This window comes from Salmo salar, chromosome 07 (genome assembly GCF_965601325.2).
Source record: "Salmo salar chromosome 07, fSalSal1, whole genome shotgun sequence".
NCBI classification, from domain to species: domain Eukaryota; kingdom Metazoa; phylum Chordata; class Actinopteri; order Salmoniformes; family Salmonidae; genus Salmo; species Salmo salar.
Window position 1 is genome coordinate 26,754,202 of NC_138297.1, and position 17,297 is coordinate 26,771,498.

A 17,297-nucleotide genomic window follows, 5' to 3' on the forward strand; every position below is an offset into this window, starting at 1 on the left:
ACGTTCCCACCCCTCCCCCTCCCCATGTTTGGTGGAACATTCCAAAGACAGCCATCTTCTCAGACAGACAGTTCCAAAGTCCATTATTTTAGCATTGATGAAATCAACAGAAATTATATATATATATAAATATATATATATATATATATATAAACTAAATCAAAACAACAGTAATAGATATAGCTTTGTACACAGTCACTCTTAAATGTCAAATGTTGTGGTTCTCTCAACGATAGGAGAACCATTAGCTGCTTTTTGCCATTTTTGTCTTAATTCTTTCTCTCTTAAATGATTTTTTTTTTTTTTACAATTTCCCGCACCAAAGACCCTTAGTAACGGTACCCATATACATTCACGTCTGCTATTAACTCCAAAGCCTTTGAAAATCTGCACTTGCCCAGGACAAAACGCCTATACTCACAGGAATACTATTTGTGCAGTTTTGATATCTATACTTCTAAAATAGTGTGCGTGTTCAACGTGACATCTCATACTGGTATTTCCAGGTGAGAGGGACTACAATAAAGTATGAATTTAGTATTTTGTGAGCCTGCATGGTTTCTTCACCGCAATTTACCGACTACCTTCTGGAGATATCTTGACGTCTACATGCAGTGAGGTGATCGGATGATAGTTTTTGGATTGGAAAGCACTCGATAAAGGAGCGCTCCAATGAAAGAGGCTTTTAGTTCTGATGCAGCATACATGTCTTAAACCCTTTGCAGATAAACAATACATGAACATTCTCCTATTGTCCCAAGTCAACACTAACAATATTTCCCTATTTTCTCAGAACCAAAAGAAAAGAAGAAAAAATATATATATATTTTGGCTTGTACATCAGCAGAGGTTCAGTGGAATGGTATGGAATATTATTATTAAGTTACAGAATCACACTAGTGGTGGTGGTTGCATACAGTATTTCTTCTACGTTCTAATACTGCGTATGCTTTACCAGTATCAAGAAGTACTAAGACCAGACCAAACAGGGCATAGCATAGCATTCCCCGTATAAACACAGGCTTGACCCTTTTACAAAACAGAATACAGTAAAATGCATTATAGGCTAGTGACATATCAGTGTAGTTTGTCTGTTCCTCTCTAACAACTTAAAACAGGAAATGAATCATTCGCTACCTTAAGCCATATAGATTGTTGGTGGGATATTTGAATGTCAGCATGTAATTATTACAGTATATAAGGCTTTGGTATAATATTATGTAATTTATCCAGAACACAAATAGTAGCCTAGGCTGAGATCTCCCACAATGCTTAACGAGAAGGTATATTATTATTGAAATGGCGACAGCAGCATTCATGGCTCAGTTTGATAAGACTTCACATTCATCTTTTAACAGATATGAGTCCACTTACTACACTACTATGTAGTGTACACTTGTAGTGAACATCAGAGGAGGCTGGTGGGAGGAGCTAAGGAGGAAGGGCTCATTGTAATGGCTGGAATGGAATTATTGGAACGGTATCTAACATATGGGAACCACACGTTTGACTCCGTTCCATCTATTCCATTCCAGTCATTACAATGAGCCTGTCCTCCTATAGCTCCTCCCACCAGCCTCCTCTGGCATACATTCTTAGTAAGTACGCTCTTATAGCCTCACCATTTAACCTCTGCCTCCTACATTCTAGTGGATCCAGGTCAAAATACTATACCCAGGTCTGTTCTGAATTTTTCCGATGGGGGGGGGGGGGGGGGATCGATCATAATTTTGATCATAGCGTGCGTCCCAAATGGCACACTATTCCGAATGGCACCCTATTCCCTATATAGTGCACTACTTTTGACCAGGTCAAATTGTGTCAAATTGGAGAAGGAGAAAAAATCTGGACTAACTGGTTCATTTTTTGTGTCCGCCACATCTCAGTTCACATGGTTGAACGAGGAAGAGGGGGGTGTCAGAACAGTGAGAAGTCCTCTGATACATTACAGCAGACAGTTAGTCGAATGACCCAACATCTGATACATCAACATGATCTCACTGCTTTATTTGACGTTTGTCAAAACGACACAAGGACAAACTATGACATTGTCACGTCTCCAGGATTCTTCTGACTGTGCATGATACCCCAACTCCCTTGATAAAAAGAGTCAATTGATAATATCAACTTAATACAAAAATTAAAACGTTTTTTTTTTTTCCACTGCTTGCCATGTGGTACAATGTATCCTCTAAGACATTTTCATTCAAAGACATCTCATGCAAAAAAAATGTACTTTTTTTTCTCTGACAAAGAAACACATTTTTGTTTATATGTTCAGCTAAAAAATATCTTTTTTTTTTTTTTTTATGTCGTTTTCCGATAATTTTTCCAGGGCAGGCACCATACGTATATACGCACACACCAGGAACAGAGGCATGCCACACTTGCATTGCTTTTGTATTTTACAGTTGGCAGGCTTGATGTCATCAAGGCAGTGCTGCGCTGCGGTGAGTGGGTTTAATGCACCTAATCGTCCACCCTACCTCCACACACACAAACTCAACACACACACACACACATATATACACACTCAACAAACACATACACGCTCAACACACAAACACTCAACTAGACACTCAACAAACACAAATTCAACACACACACCTATGCATCCTCCACCATCGCTGCAGGGAGCAGCCAGACTGTTTTGATGACATCACAATAGGGGCGGGTTTTTTTTGGGGGGGGGGTTGTGTTACAAGCTCAAATGGAATAAAAGCAGCGCAGCAAGACTGTGGCGCATGCAGAGATGGGGTGGGGAGTGGGTAGAAGAGAGGGGAGGGGGTGGGGGGGTCTGGCCCAGGGTTGCAGTCAGATTTATGAATGGGGGGTCAGAAGGGCGAATAGAAGTCAAGGCAAGGAGGATCAGCACAATTCATGACATCTTTTTGTCTACTTTTTTCAAAATCTATGTTTTTTTATGATGTTTTTTTATTTTTTACATTTCATTTCTTAATTTTTGTACAAGTGTGACACAAACTCTTGGGCTCATAGATGTTGTATCTCTCCCTCTGCTGGTTCTGTCTCTGATAGGAGGATGGAAATGGAGAGAGTGGTTATCTTTATGACAGGGAGGGAGAGGGACGTCTTTCGGGTTTGTCAGCTACATATTGTATAGAGTATTCCAACTGTATTCGCATTAACACATACACAGAAGGATATAAATATACCTGTAAATTGGATATAGTATTGTGTCTAAATTCAAATTGAAAAATTTGTGCTTAGATGCATTTTGTTAAGCCAGCTATGTACTGTAAGTCCGCAAATATTTTGAATAATATATTAGGTCTACCCAAGTAGTTTCCCCCAATAACCTGGTTTAAATATTTACTAGATTGCGGTTACTATGTACATGTAGGAGTATCCATAAAATGTTCATACTACAAAGTAGCAATGCTTCCATCAAATGTTGTGAATAATAAAAAAAAAACTAATTTCTCAATCAAATACCAAACATATTCAAAATGTTCAAATTTATCTTGATTCAATTAGTAAACAATTGATAATTACACATAAAACTCAGTAACACTCACTGTTTCATTAGATTAGATAATTTACTCATTAGAAAAACCCATGATTAAATTAGTAATATGATTAATATTGACACAGTATTCACCCTGCATGGGTACGTACCCCTGGCCTGAACTACCCTCTCGTCTTCCCAACCAATCAGAGACCCTCTTCATAGTTCCCATGCAAGTGGAATGGAATCATAGAATTAGATGCTGACACTGTGTTGAATGAGGGGAAGAGAACATGACCAAAGATGGAGGAAATAGTGAAAGCAGAAAGCAGGAGGGTTTAGGCAACAGAAAATGCACTGTGTCTGCATCTAAAATTACACCCCCTTTCTTACACAGTGTACTACTTTTGACCAGAGCCCTATGGGCCTTTGTTAAAAGTAGTGCAATATATAGGGAATAGGGTGCCATTTGGGATGCAACCCTGTTTGTGTTTGTTTTCCTGCCTATACAGGATCCACAGTGTGGATTCCACAGTACACATCCTGCCTGTTCCTCCTGTCTCTCCACAGGGCTGGTACAGTACACTTGATGACCCTTGCTGTGCTTCAATATGGGCTGTGCTGGAGAAATGCCAACCTACTTTGTCTTTTTGTCCAGGTCTTTTTGGGCACAAACGTTGTGACAATGGAGAGGGCTTAGGCGGGCTAACGAGAGACAGGGTGCGTTTGAGATAGAAACTATTCAGATAGAAATGCCACGCATAGGGCGGACACGAATGCCTGTTTTCCATGGCAAAGGACAATGTCTGTTCTACATGACATATTTCTATCTGAACGTTACGCAACACGCCACCCTCCTGATTAAGCCTCTGATTGGTGTTCTGAAGGGGGGTGGGAGGGGATGAGTAAGGTGAGGGTGGAAGGAAGGAAGGGGGGGGTGGATTTTGTCATGATGATGGAAAAACTGATTGCAATTAAATTTCTATCAAAAGTAACGGGAACACTCAATTGATGATGTCATTTGAATAGGCATGGGACGGTGATATATGTTAGGGATTCTTGTTTCTTACAACGGGAAAGGACGGGAAAATAGGCAAAACAAAATAATTTACTCAAAGGCGGGGGGGGGGGGGGGGTAATACACTAAATCTAAAATGTAAAACAAAAACCCATAAGTTAGTGACTTGGAAATAATGAATAGACATAGTAGTGGTAAGTAGTAAGAAGAAGTAACTGATACAAAATAAAGTTGTCAGAGGAGTATAAGATTGATCGGGGACTTGGTCGAGGCTCGTTGGGCGAGGGGCTCTGCTTCGAGGAGGAGGTGTCGTTGCTCTCTCTTTCCATCCCTCTCTCCCTCTCTCACCCCTCACTCCTCGCGGAGCTGCAGGCGGTAACGCTGGTAACGGATCTGAAAGAAGAGCCTCTCTAGCGGCGAGCCGCTCATGCCAGGCAGCATGTAGTCCTCGCTCCCGCCCGTCCGCCGGAAGCCCAGTGACTCGTACAGCTTGTGGGCGGCCATTTTGACGGCGGTGGTTCCCAGGACAACAGCGGCGTAGTTGTTGTGCACGGCGAACTCCAGCACGCGTCGCCCCAGCACCTTGGCGATGCCCTTGCCGCGGAAGCGCGAGTCCACCGACATGCGGCGCAGCTCCACCGTGTTATCGTCCTCCCGGCCCTGCGCCGCCACGATGCCGACCACCTGACCCTCCAGCACTGCCACCCAGAAACACGAGCCTGGAGGACCAGAGAGCCCAGTTAGACACACACACTATACCTACACAACACATATCACATACCACTGCCAACAGCACCAACACAAATCTGACAGAATATATCCTTTACATTTAACCCCCATAACGACCTGATATGAAGGGGCTGAAGCAATAAGAGAGTGGCAGCCGGACCTATGACTGCCCACGGACCACGGCTGTCCTTATTGGACTACTGGTTGACTCAGTGAAGGACTGAAGCAATAAGAAGTGAGCAAAGCTGCCCCATTAGCCCCCTACACTATTTGCCATAAACCTGGGACCTCATTGCAGGCCAGCTAACATTAACATGTCATTCATCATACATCACAGACCTCAGAGCCTATGGCTGGGTGGATCAAATGTAGAGTGGACTCCCATCCCATAACTACGGCCAGTACAACAATCATTAAAGCTACAATCTGCAATATTTCCTGCTGTTCAAAGGCCATTTTAATGAAATATGCCGACAAGCTGGCAGCCTGGGCTTGTGAAACGGCAGATTGTGGCTTTAACCCGGCACCACTGCCCATGTGTATCGGGATATCTCATTAATTACGGACTGGTGTTAATGAGTTCAGATTACAGAGCAATTAGAGGTTGCTATACAATGGCTTCTGTCAATTAACACGACCATGTGATGCAGTTAAGATGGCAAACATGAGGATGGTTCACTCTTGGCTGTCCCCATAGGAGAACTCTTTGTAGAAACCCTTTTTTGGTTCCATGTAGAACCCTCTGTGGAAAGGGTTCCCCACGGAAGCCAAAAGGGTTCTCCTATGGGGACAGCCAAAGAACCCTTTTAGGTTCTAGATAGCCCTTTTTTTCCTCTAAGAGTGTTGGTAAAACCTGTGGTAAGGATAGGCTAGCTGCTTTGAGAACATCATAGCACTGTATCATTTACATTTTAGTCATTCAGCATAGCTCCTACGCAGACCTACTTACAGACTAAGTTTAGGAGGGAAAAACAGCCACATATTGCAAGTAGACCTTTCCTCGAAATAGCCCCTATCAGCAGAATCAGTGCAAGGAAGAAAAAAGCAAGTACGAATGTGGGTGCAAGAAAGTGAGGTGGAATATCGCATGGCCATGGCGCACACATTATAGACACTATATGAGAGAGTCTGTCCTGTTGGTAATATATGCCAGTTATGGCCTTGTCAAATCCACTAACTGGATGGATCAACTAAAAGGAAGTAAGGAAGGAGGGATTCTACACACGAAACACTCTGGTCACATAGTGGCGGCTGGTGTTTCCATTAGCGACTGAATGGAGTGTATCAGAGAGATGGAGAGCGTGAGCGAGAGAATCAAATGGAGAGAGGGAGAGAGCGAGGGAGGTAGACAGAGTGAAATTAAAAGCAGACAGAGGCCGGGGCTAACTGCTTAATAACATGATTCACTCTGAGAGATGCTCATAATGAAAAGTACAATCGTAGACTGAGCCGTCCCTCAACGTCAGGGCGATTAGACCCTCAGGGGAGAGACAGCCAGACAAACACAGACACACAGACAGAGAAGGAACGACACAAACACACACGTCAACAGTGAAATGTTCATCCACAATGTAACCTGATCAGGGAAAAAAAACTCCTGGTCTTCAGTCATAGTAAAAGCAGTTTCATACAGTATTTCAATGTTCCCTGCTCAACTTCGTCACGTGTTCTTAAGTCCGTGCCTGCCGTGTTTTTACCTGCGCAGAGAGTCATGTTTGTCAGCATGCCAGATATTAGTTGTATTTACATTTTAGTCATTTAGCAGACGCTCTTATCCAGAGCAACTTACAGTAGTGAATGCATACGTTTCATTTAAAATGAAAATTATTCCGTACTGGTCCCCCGTGGGAATTGAACCCACAACCCTGGCATTGCAAACACCATGCTCTACCAACTGAGCCACACGAGAGTACAAAGAATCCCTGTCCGTCTCTGTTGTAATGTGGGAGTACTGTACTGTCCTCCGTGTGTCGTAGCTACAGCATCTACAGTGTAAAGGGATCGACACAGTACTATGTTGGATGCTGGACAGGTCGTTGTAAAGGAGGAGGGCTTACTATATCCTCGTTCTGATAAACCGTCTCCCCGAGTTGATTTTTGATTTGCAAAGCCCTCCAAGAACTACAAGGTGAAAACAGATAACGTTTTCTTTCCTTCAGCAGGCAAAACGTGTTGTATGGATGCAACAGTAAACAGTGCTGAAAATAGCATTTTGTCACTGTCAGCGGTATTGGTGACATGTCCTTGTAGTCAAGTACAGCACAGAGAATATTCTTCCTTTTCTGGGACTGACTGACTGACTGACGAATGTAAAAACCTGCGTGTCCGTCTTCCAATGGTCACCGACACACACAATCTGATACCCGCACACACGCATACACAGTCACACACATACCAGACACACAAGCACACTCTCTCAAACACATCGCGTCATGGAGCGAGTGGTGAGGCGCTGCGAATGTGCTGGAGGCCAACGTTACGAGGGATTTTAAAGGGCCCTGTGGGATTCATCGGATTAGTGTCTGATTGAATAAAACAACTGTCAGCTGTACTGCGGCAGGGTCGCCGCGGTAACAAGCCTGCTGATCCAGACACACACTTCCTGACATGTGGGCATCACAGCTGGGGAGGCAGTAGCAGGCAGCTAGATCTGCAAGCAGAGTGAACGGTGGGCCCGGACCTTTTCCCCATTTGACCTTGGTCATATTGTGTGTGCAGGGTTCAGAGTGGGCCAGACAATGACTTCTTGTGTTGACTCTTTCTTGTCTGTAGTCCCAACGCAGGAGAATGTATGAGGTGGCTTTGGAATGGCTCCGCTTTGGAAGGGGCAGATTCGCTCACCGTGTCAGCGTCTTTCATTTTTGTTAAAGGGTAGGTTTCACTTCATTTTTTTTCTTCAGAAATCTAACAGTGTGGTGGTATTTGACCTTATACTCACGATGTGATAGCGAATTCAAAATCAGACTTTAGTTTCCGGTGCTTTATCTCAGAAGAGAGCATGATGTGAGGCGTGCGGTTAGTTACCCAGAGGCCCTGTCTCTGGGGGGCTACAAAGAGGAAGGGGGAAGGTAGGGGGAGGGGGCGAAGGGACGGCCACGCCTCTGAAGCGGAATCCGTCACCATCTGTCTGAGCAGGGCCTTTGCCAACAGTCAGCACGGGACGGGACAACCAGGCACGCCAGCCCAGGCCTAGCTTTGCGAGTGTGTGTGTGTGTGTGTGTGTGTGTGTGTGTGTGTGTGTGTGTGTGTGTGTGTGTGTGTGTGTGTGTGTGTGTGTGTGTGTGTGTGTGTAGGGGCCTGAGACAGTGACATACACTCATGTCCTGTATCTGACGCCATGACGAAAGAAAGGTTGGTCGGAGAAACTCTGAAGCGAGCCTCCTCTTCCTCCTTCCTCTCCTCCTCCTCCCTCTCCTCCCTCTCCTCCTCCTCCTCCTCCTCCCGCTCCTCCCTCTCCTCCTCCTTTGGGAAGAAAGGGGCTCTGAGAAGAAGGGATCTGCTGGCTAAGAGTCAGATATGGAGAACGAGAAGAGAGGAGATAGCTAGAATAGAGAGCGGGATCATAGAGCGTGTAGGACATTCATTTGTCTTCAGTCCTCCTGTATTGGTAGATGGGATGGGGGGCAATAGGGAGGGGTTGGGGGTTCGACAAGGGAGCTGATCTATCATAGCCCCGGGGCAGACCAAGATGAGCGCGGGGGGGGGGGGGGGGGGGGGTTATTGGATTTAACCAGGCTAAGAGGACTCTACCACCGACCAAAAGGGGGAGGGATGGGTCGACTTGAAAGATGCAGACAAAATCTCATGGCGGCAAGGGGGAATGGAAGGAGAGAGAGCATACACGTGCGGATTTTTTACTCAGGATTTATTGTGACAGCCTTTTCTCTTCTAACTGCTAAAGGAAAAGAATCTGCTACCTGCCATGCATGTGCATGGGTTGGAGACAGTTAAATATGGCGTTATGACATGACTATGAACCCCCTCCCTCCCTTTTTATTGTGCTTAACGAGATTAGTGTCTATCCTTTCCGTTGAAACATATGAGGGTAATTCAGTTGAAACATATGAGGGTAATTCAGTTTAAACATATGAGGGTAATTCAGTTGATAAGCGTTGAGTCTAGACGGCGGACACACCCTGACTGTGCGTGTGTCTAAGATGAAACAAAAGCTCATAAACAGCTTGTGTCCGCTTAAAGTGTGTGTGTGTGTGTTTATGCTCGTTACAGATCATCCCTGTTTAGGGTTGTGTGTGTGTGTGTGTGTGTGTGTGTGTGTGTGTGTGTGTGTGTGTGTGTGTGTGTGTGTGTGTGTGTCTGTGTGTGTGTGTGTGTGTGTGTGTGTGTGAGAGCGATGTGAGGTGTGATATCTGCAGTGCGTGGCCTTCTCACTCCCCAAGTCACAGACCCCTCCCCCCACATGGCATGCTCCCTCCCCTGGGAACAGAGTGCATGCTGGGAGTATGGATCTGCCTGACATCTATACCACACCCTGACAGATGAGACTCGGACAAGCAGACCAGGGGCATACACATGCTTACATACACACATCCACACACACACACACGTTTACACACATGAAGGTGTACGGGCCCAAACACACAGATCTCAAGACCTACAAGCTCCAGCATATCTACCTGTGTCCAGTCATACATAATACTTCCTGCCCCTTGTACGTTACAACCAACCACACACACACACACACACACACACCCAGCCAGCACTCGTTCTCCGTTACAGCTCCATTAGCTCTGAGACAGTGTAGGAGCATTAATCACTTAAAGGGGCTGCAGCACTGGCCTTTTCACATTAGTTTTAATGCCCAGCCCGGGCTAATCACGGTGTGTGTGTGTGTGTGTGTGCGTGCGTGCGTGCGTGCGTGTGTGCGTGTGCGTGTGTATACACACTTGTCCAATTTAGGTCCTCTCAATCCTAGGGTCAGAGGCTAGGAGGGATCATTAAAAGTCCCTTCCCCTCTCCTCTTCCTTTAAAGCTCTACCCAAAACCATTTTCTATGAACCTCTAAGATAATGTGGCATAAGACAGAGGAAGAAGTGCTATTATCCGCGAGTCTCACCCGCATGTCCATAAAGATCGGACCACATTATTGGACATCCATTAAAGATTGGACTGGTCACCTGGGAGTGACTAACTATAGTGTTCAGAAACGATAATGTTGTTAACGTCTTATTTTGCTTCTGGTCCATTGTTGCCTAGCTACAGAGTCCTTGCACCGGCCAAATGCTACGCCACGCCCACGGACACGCCACGCCCACGGACGATAGTTTCTTCTCCACGAGGAGTCTGGATCTGAGAACCTCCCTGACCCTTCACCCGAATGCGAACACATTCGGGGGCCGTCTGATTGGTCCACAAACCGATGGGTTGGGTCAGAGCCAGAACACACCTGGGTTTTGATACTCTGATTGGTTAGAGACGATCCAATCGCCGAGGACTTTGTTTTGTACAACGCCCCTCGTGCCCCTCGTCGCCACAAACGACTTCAACGATAGCAGTCTCAGACTGTAGCAAACAGAGCAGCGGAATAATTTTTCTTTACTAGTATTGATTAACAATATGTTTTTTGAGGAGCGGTTCTGTGCTGCTGACGTGTTTTTGGTTGCGTCATTGTATTATGAATGAATAAGACGCTTACTGAAATTTGCTATGACGTTTATAGAACATAAACTCAGTGACATCTAGTAGCTAGATAGTCCTCTTGGATGGAGAATAAAGAATATACTGGAGCTGGGATGAAAGATCCTCTCTCTCTCTCTCTCTCTCTCGCTCTCCGGCTGACGTCTAACCCAGTTCTCCACAGCTACTGTTACATCTTCAACAGGGACGGGAGGAAGAAAGGGAGAGGAAAGATAGGAGCCACATGTATCTACTCTGTGTAACTACCTCACCTTTGTCTGTACTCTACCCGGCAACCCATATCACCACACACACGTGCCCACACTCCAATATAGCCTAGCTGTGAATATATCTCTCACTCTCTCTCTCTCTCACTCACTCACTCTCTCACTCACTCACTCACTCTCTCTCACTCTCTCTCTCTCACTCTCACTCTCTCTCTCTCACTCTCTCTCTCTCCCACTCTCTCACTCCCTCTCTCTCAGAGCTAAGATCAGCAGCAGGTACCAGGGAGTGACAGTAGTGGTGCACCTGCTCTCGCTAACCCCCTCAGAACAGAGTGAGCTCACCGTCACTAGCAGGGAAGTGAATAGGGCCAGACGGTTTGCTGCCGGCATCCCAAATGCCACCCTATTCCCTAATTAGTGCACTACTATACTGATCATGCCCAAATAGTGCACTATATAAGGTATCGTTGCCATTTGCGATTTCAGCCGTGGATTGCTCTGTCTAGACAGGACCCTGCATGAGACAGGCCGTGAGACAGGCAGCATGAGACAGGCCGTGGCCAGACTCAGATATGCTGATAACAACCCATCTGGCCAGTGTTATCACTGCTCTGGGGCTCAGGGTGGAACCAGGCGACTGTAGTGTGGAGACACCTTGGCCCACCTACTTATCCCCTCGGTTGCGTTCCAAATGGCTCCCTATCCCCTACGTAGTGCACTACTTTTGACCAGAGGCCCAACGGCAATAGGGTAACATTTGGGATTGGACCCAAGCTTTATACTGTCCTGTTGTACAGTAGGTCAAGGAGCTTGGTTTTGCCTTGTGCCTGTTCACGCCATTGAGGTATAAAGGAACTGGAGACCGCATCCAAGATGTCCGGCCGTTGTTTTCAACATAATGTACTCACGTTCGCATACGCCGGTTCATGGACCGTCTATATCCCGGGTTGCAGCCTGTTTACACGGCCCAACGTCACATGTGCAGAGGTAGAAACCGTGCTTCCAGACCGGAACCCTGGCCCCTTGACTCACACCCATCGCTGTGTCGTGTATAACATCCTATAAGGCCTTGTTACTGTTAATTGTGTATGCTTGGTATAGACTACAGCACAGCGGTGTATATGTACAGGCCAGATGATTCAGTAAAGTGGATTGATTGGTTGGTTAATGAAACAGAATTTATTGATTGGTTGATAGTACCAAAGGGATTTCAGGGAGAACTCATGCTGGTAGAATGAATGTCCTGGTTCTTTTGTTGTTAAGAATCCCTAGTTACCCCCCCCCCAATGCCCCTATTGTTCCTGGTAAGTCCAATGCACACACACACACCTATGAGCTGAGCAGAGGACTGAAGTAACAGCTGGCCTTTAGTGACAGTGGGATGAATAAACTCACACACACACTGAAGAAGAGATAACAGTATTTATATTTTCCTGGCTAGTTGAGGCCGGTAGACATAACCGTGTTGCTGCTCATCGTGTCAGTGACTGGCCCTCTGACCCTGCACTGTATGACTCCCTGACTACTGACATACACACGGCCCACGGCAGGAACGTGACTGGTGGAGGTCACTGTAAATCATCACACTCTCGCTATCATATAGACGCTTGCTCTTTCCCTCTCTCTCTCACTCCCTCTCACACACACACACACACACACCAGTCTCTCTCTGACAGACCCACACGCTCACACACAGTCTCTCTCTGACAGACCCTCACACACACACACACACACACAGTCTATCTCTGACAGACCCACACACTCACACACAGTCTCTCTCTGACAGACCCTCACACACACACACACAGTCTATCTCTGACAGACCCACACACACACACACAGTCTCTCTCTGACAGACCCACACACACACACACACAGTCTATCTCTGACAGACACACACACACACACACACACACACACACACACACACACACACACACACACACACGCTCACACATACACACACACACAGAACCTGCAGCGGTTAATCCCATTAATATCCTGTGTGACCACACACACACACACACACACACACACACACACACACACACACACACACACACACACACACACACACACACACACACAGTGGATAACTGTAGCTGCCGGACACAAAGTGAGAGACAAAGAGAAAAATCAATGATGGGCTTAACGAACACCTGCCCTTAAGTAGCTTCGCAAATAGGGCCCGACTGACCCCAAAATGTGGATGGAAGTGTGTGTGTGTGTGTGTGTGTGTGCGTGCGTGCGTGCGTGCGTGTGTGTGTGCGTGTGTGCGTTAGAGAGAGAAAAAGGTTTGATTTGATTATAGCCCAACGTTTTGGAACGGACCCAGGTGGACTCCAGTCACAGCTCAATTCCTCTTATCAGAATGGAAGGAAGTGTTTCGGGTTCATATGAGAGTGATTGATTTTCCTAGTTAGGGAATATAGTTGAGGAAATGACTCCAATGACACTTGGCCGACACAGAGTGGGCCAGACTGCTGCAGAAAGTGTATCAGCAGTTTCCATCTCCGAATCAATAGGCCCAGTAGCATGGAGTGCCCTGTCTCCCTCTGTAACTACGTAGAGCGGAGCGAGTCGCCCCGCATACCTAATAGGCAGGCAGACTGCCTTTCTGAACACACAGGCTGCATCCCAAAATGGCACCCTATTCCCTACATAGTGCACGACTTTTGATCAGTTAGTGTGCTGTGTCGGGCATAGAGTTCCATTTGGAATGCGGCCACGCCGTCACCCTGCGGTGCTTAATGCAGGCAGGGAGAGCCTATGACACTGAGAGAGACTCTATACTTTGTGTGTGTGGGAGGGGAGGGTGTAAGTGTGTGATTCCATATTTTCATCGGGCTATGTTTTGTATCCCATCATTTTTTTTTTAAATCCCATAATTCACCAAAATAACAATGTCTGTGGATGAACGTTATATGTTGTCAAAGACCAACAGATCATACATTTCCACAGATGATATATAGTTTCTGTTCAGTGTCCAATCTCCCACTACCCCTCTTACCTGTGGGTTTCATGTAATACTCCTCGATGTCCGCCATGTCAGTTCGGAGCGCGCAGGCCAGATAGTTGTGGATAACTTTGCTGCTGTAGAAGTAGCGCGCGGCCATGAGAACGAACGGCGCGCAGCAGGTCAGCGTGAGGGATTTGCTCACAACAAAGCACATTACTATGGAGATAAGGAAGAAAAATAAACGATACCTGTCAGAAAAGAGAATCAAATGTTGGATTTTGGCGGAAGTCACACACATAATATATATTATATAACCAAACAGTGACATTCCAAAAAATAAGTTGCATAAAAATAAAGATCGGTCCCTAATATCACACATTTAGTTTACTGTAGAGAAAGCGATTGACAACCGACGAGCAAAACATCACATGACATCCTATGTTGAGTCTATGTATTTATTTGACTGGATGCAAACAGATATTCTACACAGCCTATCATTCTCATCTCTGGTCAGTGATTTAGGAAGTAGCCTATTTCTCTGGTTTGGCCGCACGGAAGCGCCAGAGTGGAACCCACCACAGACGGGCTGTGCAGCAGCATTGCATGTTATTATGTTGTCGTCTGGTCTGACATGCAAACATTTTTTTACTCCATTGCACCACGACATGGCGTGCTTACTGTCAACATTGACATTAGGCTACATTGTAGCGACGTGGTTCTGAATGATAGTGTCATATACATATCAAAGCACTATAAATAAAGGTTAAATAAATAAATAAATAAAACAATTATACACACATTTTCAGACAAAATGTCAAAAGTGACAAAGGCTTATGTGAGATGTTTTGTTGGTCATTATGGTCACTTACCACTGCACAGACAAAGGCATGATGTGTACAAAAGTCTTGTTTTAGATGGTGCACATTTAAATAACAATAATGATGATGGAATATATATAGCCTAACACATGTTGTGGTGAATTGCTATTCGTAATTCGGTGCGCAATGCCATTCATTCCCTTCATAGAGTGGACTATTTGTAATGCGTCTGACCATATAGATCAAGTGTGCCGTAAGGACACCCATGCATATCACACATGAGGAAATGTACGAAATGAACATCTCCGCTAATTCATTATAAACAATGTCAACATGCACACACGGCTAGTGGTGGTGGTGCACTGCCTGCAGGCCCAGTGAAATATGTGTGAAGCCTATGATGATGGAAACTGGCGATAGGGTGCAAATTGGTGTACGCCAGCGCACACTGTGGGCCAATCCTCACATTCTATTAATGAATGAACGCATCCAACTTCACCGGCAACTGACATCATTGCCCCCCTACATGCACGCCAAACAGGCCCACCGGCTACATGCACCAAGCGTTTTAGCCATGCCTTTGTTTTGCGGCTTGATGCCGTGCTGCACACGGGCTACGCTACATGCCGGTATCGAAGATCCAACACACAGCCACCCACGAACTCGAGAAGAAATTGACAATTATTAAATGTTACAAATGTGTTGTTATTGAATTTGTATAATATGATCATCCTTTTCCTCTTGGTGAAAGTTTCACATAGCATGTGTTTGCGCCATTAAATGAATAAAGCACTTTAAAAAGAAAGAAAAGAGGTCAACGAATTATCAATTGACACATCGATGCCCCAACAGATTATGGCTTTCCTTCAACTGCATTTCAACTCACTTCTAACTTCAAAAAAATATAGATATCTTTTTTTTTTTGTACAATAATTGGTTTTCATGTGTTAGTATGGATGGGTTATTCATAATGTCTTTGACAAGAATAATTTGCAAATACATGGGTAAAATGAAAATAGTTTTTCAATGCCTAAGGGCAACTTAACGAATTTCAGGCCAGTAAATTGTTAAGTATATGGGAAATCTTGTCACTTACGTGTCAGAAGAACATATAAGAATTGGGTTTGACTTTGCTGTAATATGCCTCTGAATGCGGTGTTGGGTATCCTCTCCATGATCCCCTCATAAAAGATGCGGCGCACTTCCACATGGTCCGTGCGCTCAAACTCACGGATAAAAACCGTATCTTTCCTCACATCATTTTCCTCGATAGGATTCGGTGCCGGTGTGGAAGAAGTCCACATTTGCGAGGAGGAAACGATAATAGAATCTTTTTTGGTCCCTTGTATGGCATCGTGTTCATCCGCAACAATTTTAGTCTCGCAAACCATTTTTGGAGACGAACAATGCATGCAACTGGCCTCAAAGAACTTTAACCTCAGAAATAATATAAATGGGATATGATGCGTTTATAAATATGGAAAGAAAAAAGACGGGGAGTGTTTCTGCTGCAACCCTGAGCGTTTCTGCATGACCAAGGGTTGCAGGCAAACATTTCGCCTATTTATAATGTAGTGGATGCATTCAGATTCAGGGGCCGGGGTGGTCCACACAGCGTGCACATTGGCTGAGGCGCTACGCCATTCGATTGTGATAGGCGGATAGAGACAAGAGAGGCACCCGGTCAAGTTCTTTTAAAAAACCTCAACATTCCTCTCATTGTTCCGGCGAAATTCTACACGTGTGTATGAGTGGGACGGGGAAGGGTGGGCTTGCGTAAAGGTATTTCTGAACCGGTAGGCTAATGGGGCCCTTTGAAGCTCACCCTAAACAACCCGGCCTGCACCAGTGCACCTGCAGCGGGAGCTGCGCCAGACCCTCTTCTTGGATGACTGAAATGACACGTCTTTACAGAACGGATAAGACACGTTCATATGAGGACACATGAGCTTTGATGCGTCAAAATAGATAAAGGGCACTTGGTGATGGTCAGACTTTGTACGGGGAATGGTCGGGGAACTGACTGACTGTGTCCCACGTTAAGGTCTGGTTATGGCGCGGAGCTTCGCTTCGCTCCTCCCGGCCGTGTGCCTCTTTCGATCCCCGGTATCTTGACTGACAGTTCTGCTGCACTGCAGTGATTCCTCCCCGGCTTTATAATCTCGCCTCACCCGTCCTTTCTCCAGACAGTTTCCTTACGATAGCGTTTTGGTGTATCATCATTCATTCATTCATTCACATAATTCTCTGACTTTGTAGGCTATGCCACAGTCACAGCCTTGGCTATTTATAATATAGGCTACGTTCACTGTTAATAAAATGTCATTAATTCGCATAGGCTATCGCCTAATTCACTGTTAACATTAATTCAGTGTTCTATTTCATTCTGGCCATAGGCCTATGCCTCACTGGATTTATCGATCAGAATGCGATGTTGCGCCCGTAA

At 45.4% G+C, this 17,297-nt stretch overlaps 1 protein-coding gene across 1 annotated transcript; it reads right to left on the minus strand.

The window, feature by feature from the left end:
* Positions 1 to 558: 558 nt before the first annotated feature.
* Positions 559 to 17,297, minus strand: aspnat (aspartate N-acetyltransferase). Its single transcript, XM_014207043.3, has 3 exons — positions 15,948 to 17,297; positions 14,085 to 14,249; positions 559 to 5,203 (listed from the first exon to the last, which is right to left on the minus strand). Exons 1-3 carry the CDS (start codon positions 16,261 to 16,263, stop codon positions 4,836 to 4,838), a joined length of 849 nt encoding a protein of 282 aa, XP_014062518.1. The 5' UTR covers positions 16,264 to 17,297; the 3' UTR covers positions 559 to 4,835.

What these genes read in the sequence shown, in the direction of transcription:
- aspnat (XM_014207043.3), bottom strand. Translation starts at nt 16,263, where the DNA reads ATGCATTGTTCGTCTCCAAAAATGGTTTGCGAGACTAAAATTGTTGCG. An exon ending in CTTATATGTTCTTCTGACAC is followed by an intron (nt 14,250 to 15,947) that starts GTAAGTGACAAG and finishes TTATCTCCATAG; the next exon opens with TAATGTGCTTTGTTGTGAGC. An exon ending in GTATTACATGAAACCCACAG is followed by an intron (nt 5,204 to 14,084) that starts GTAAGAGGGGTA and finishes CTGGTCCTCCAG; the next exon opens with GCTCGTGTTTCTGGGTGGCA.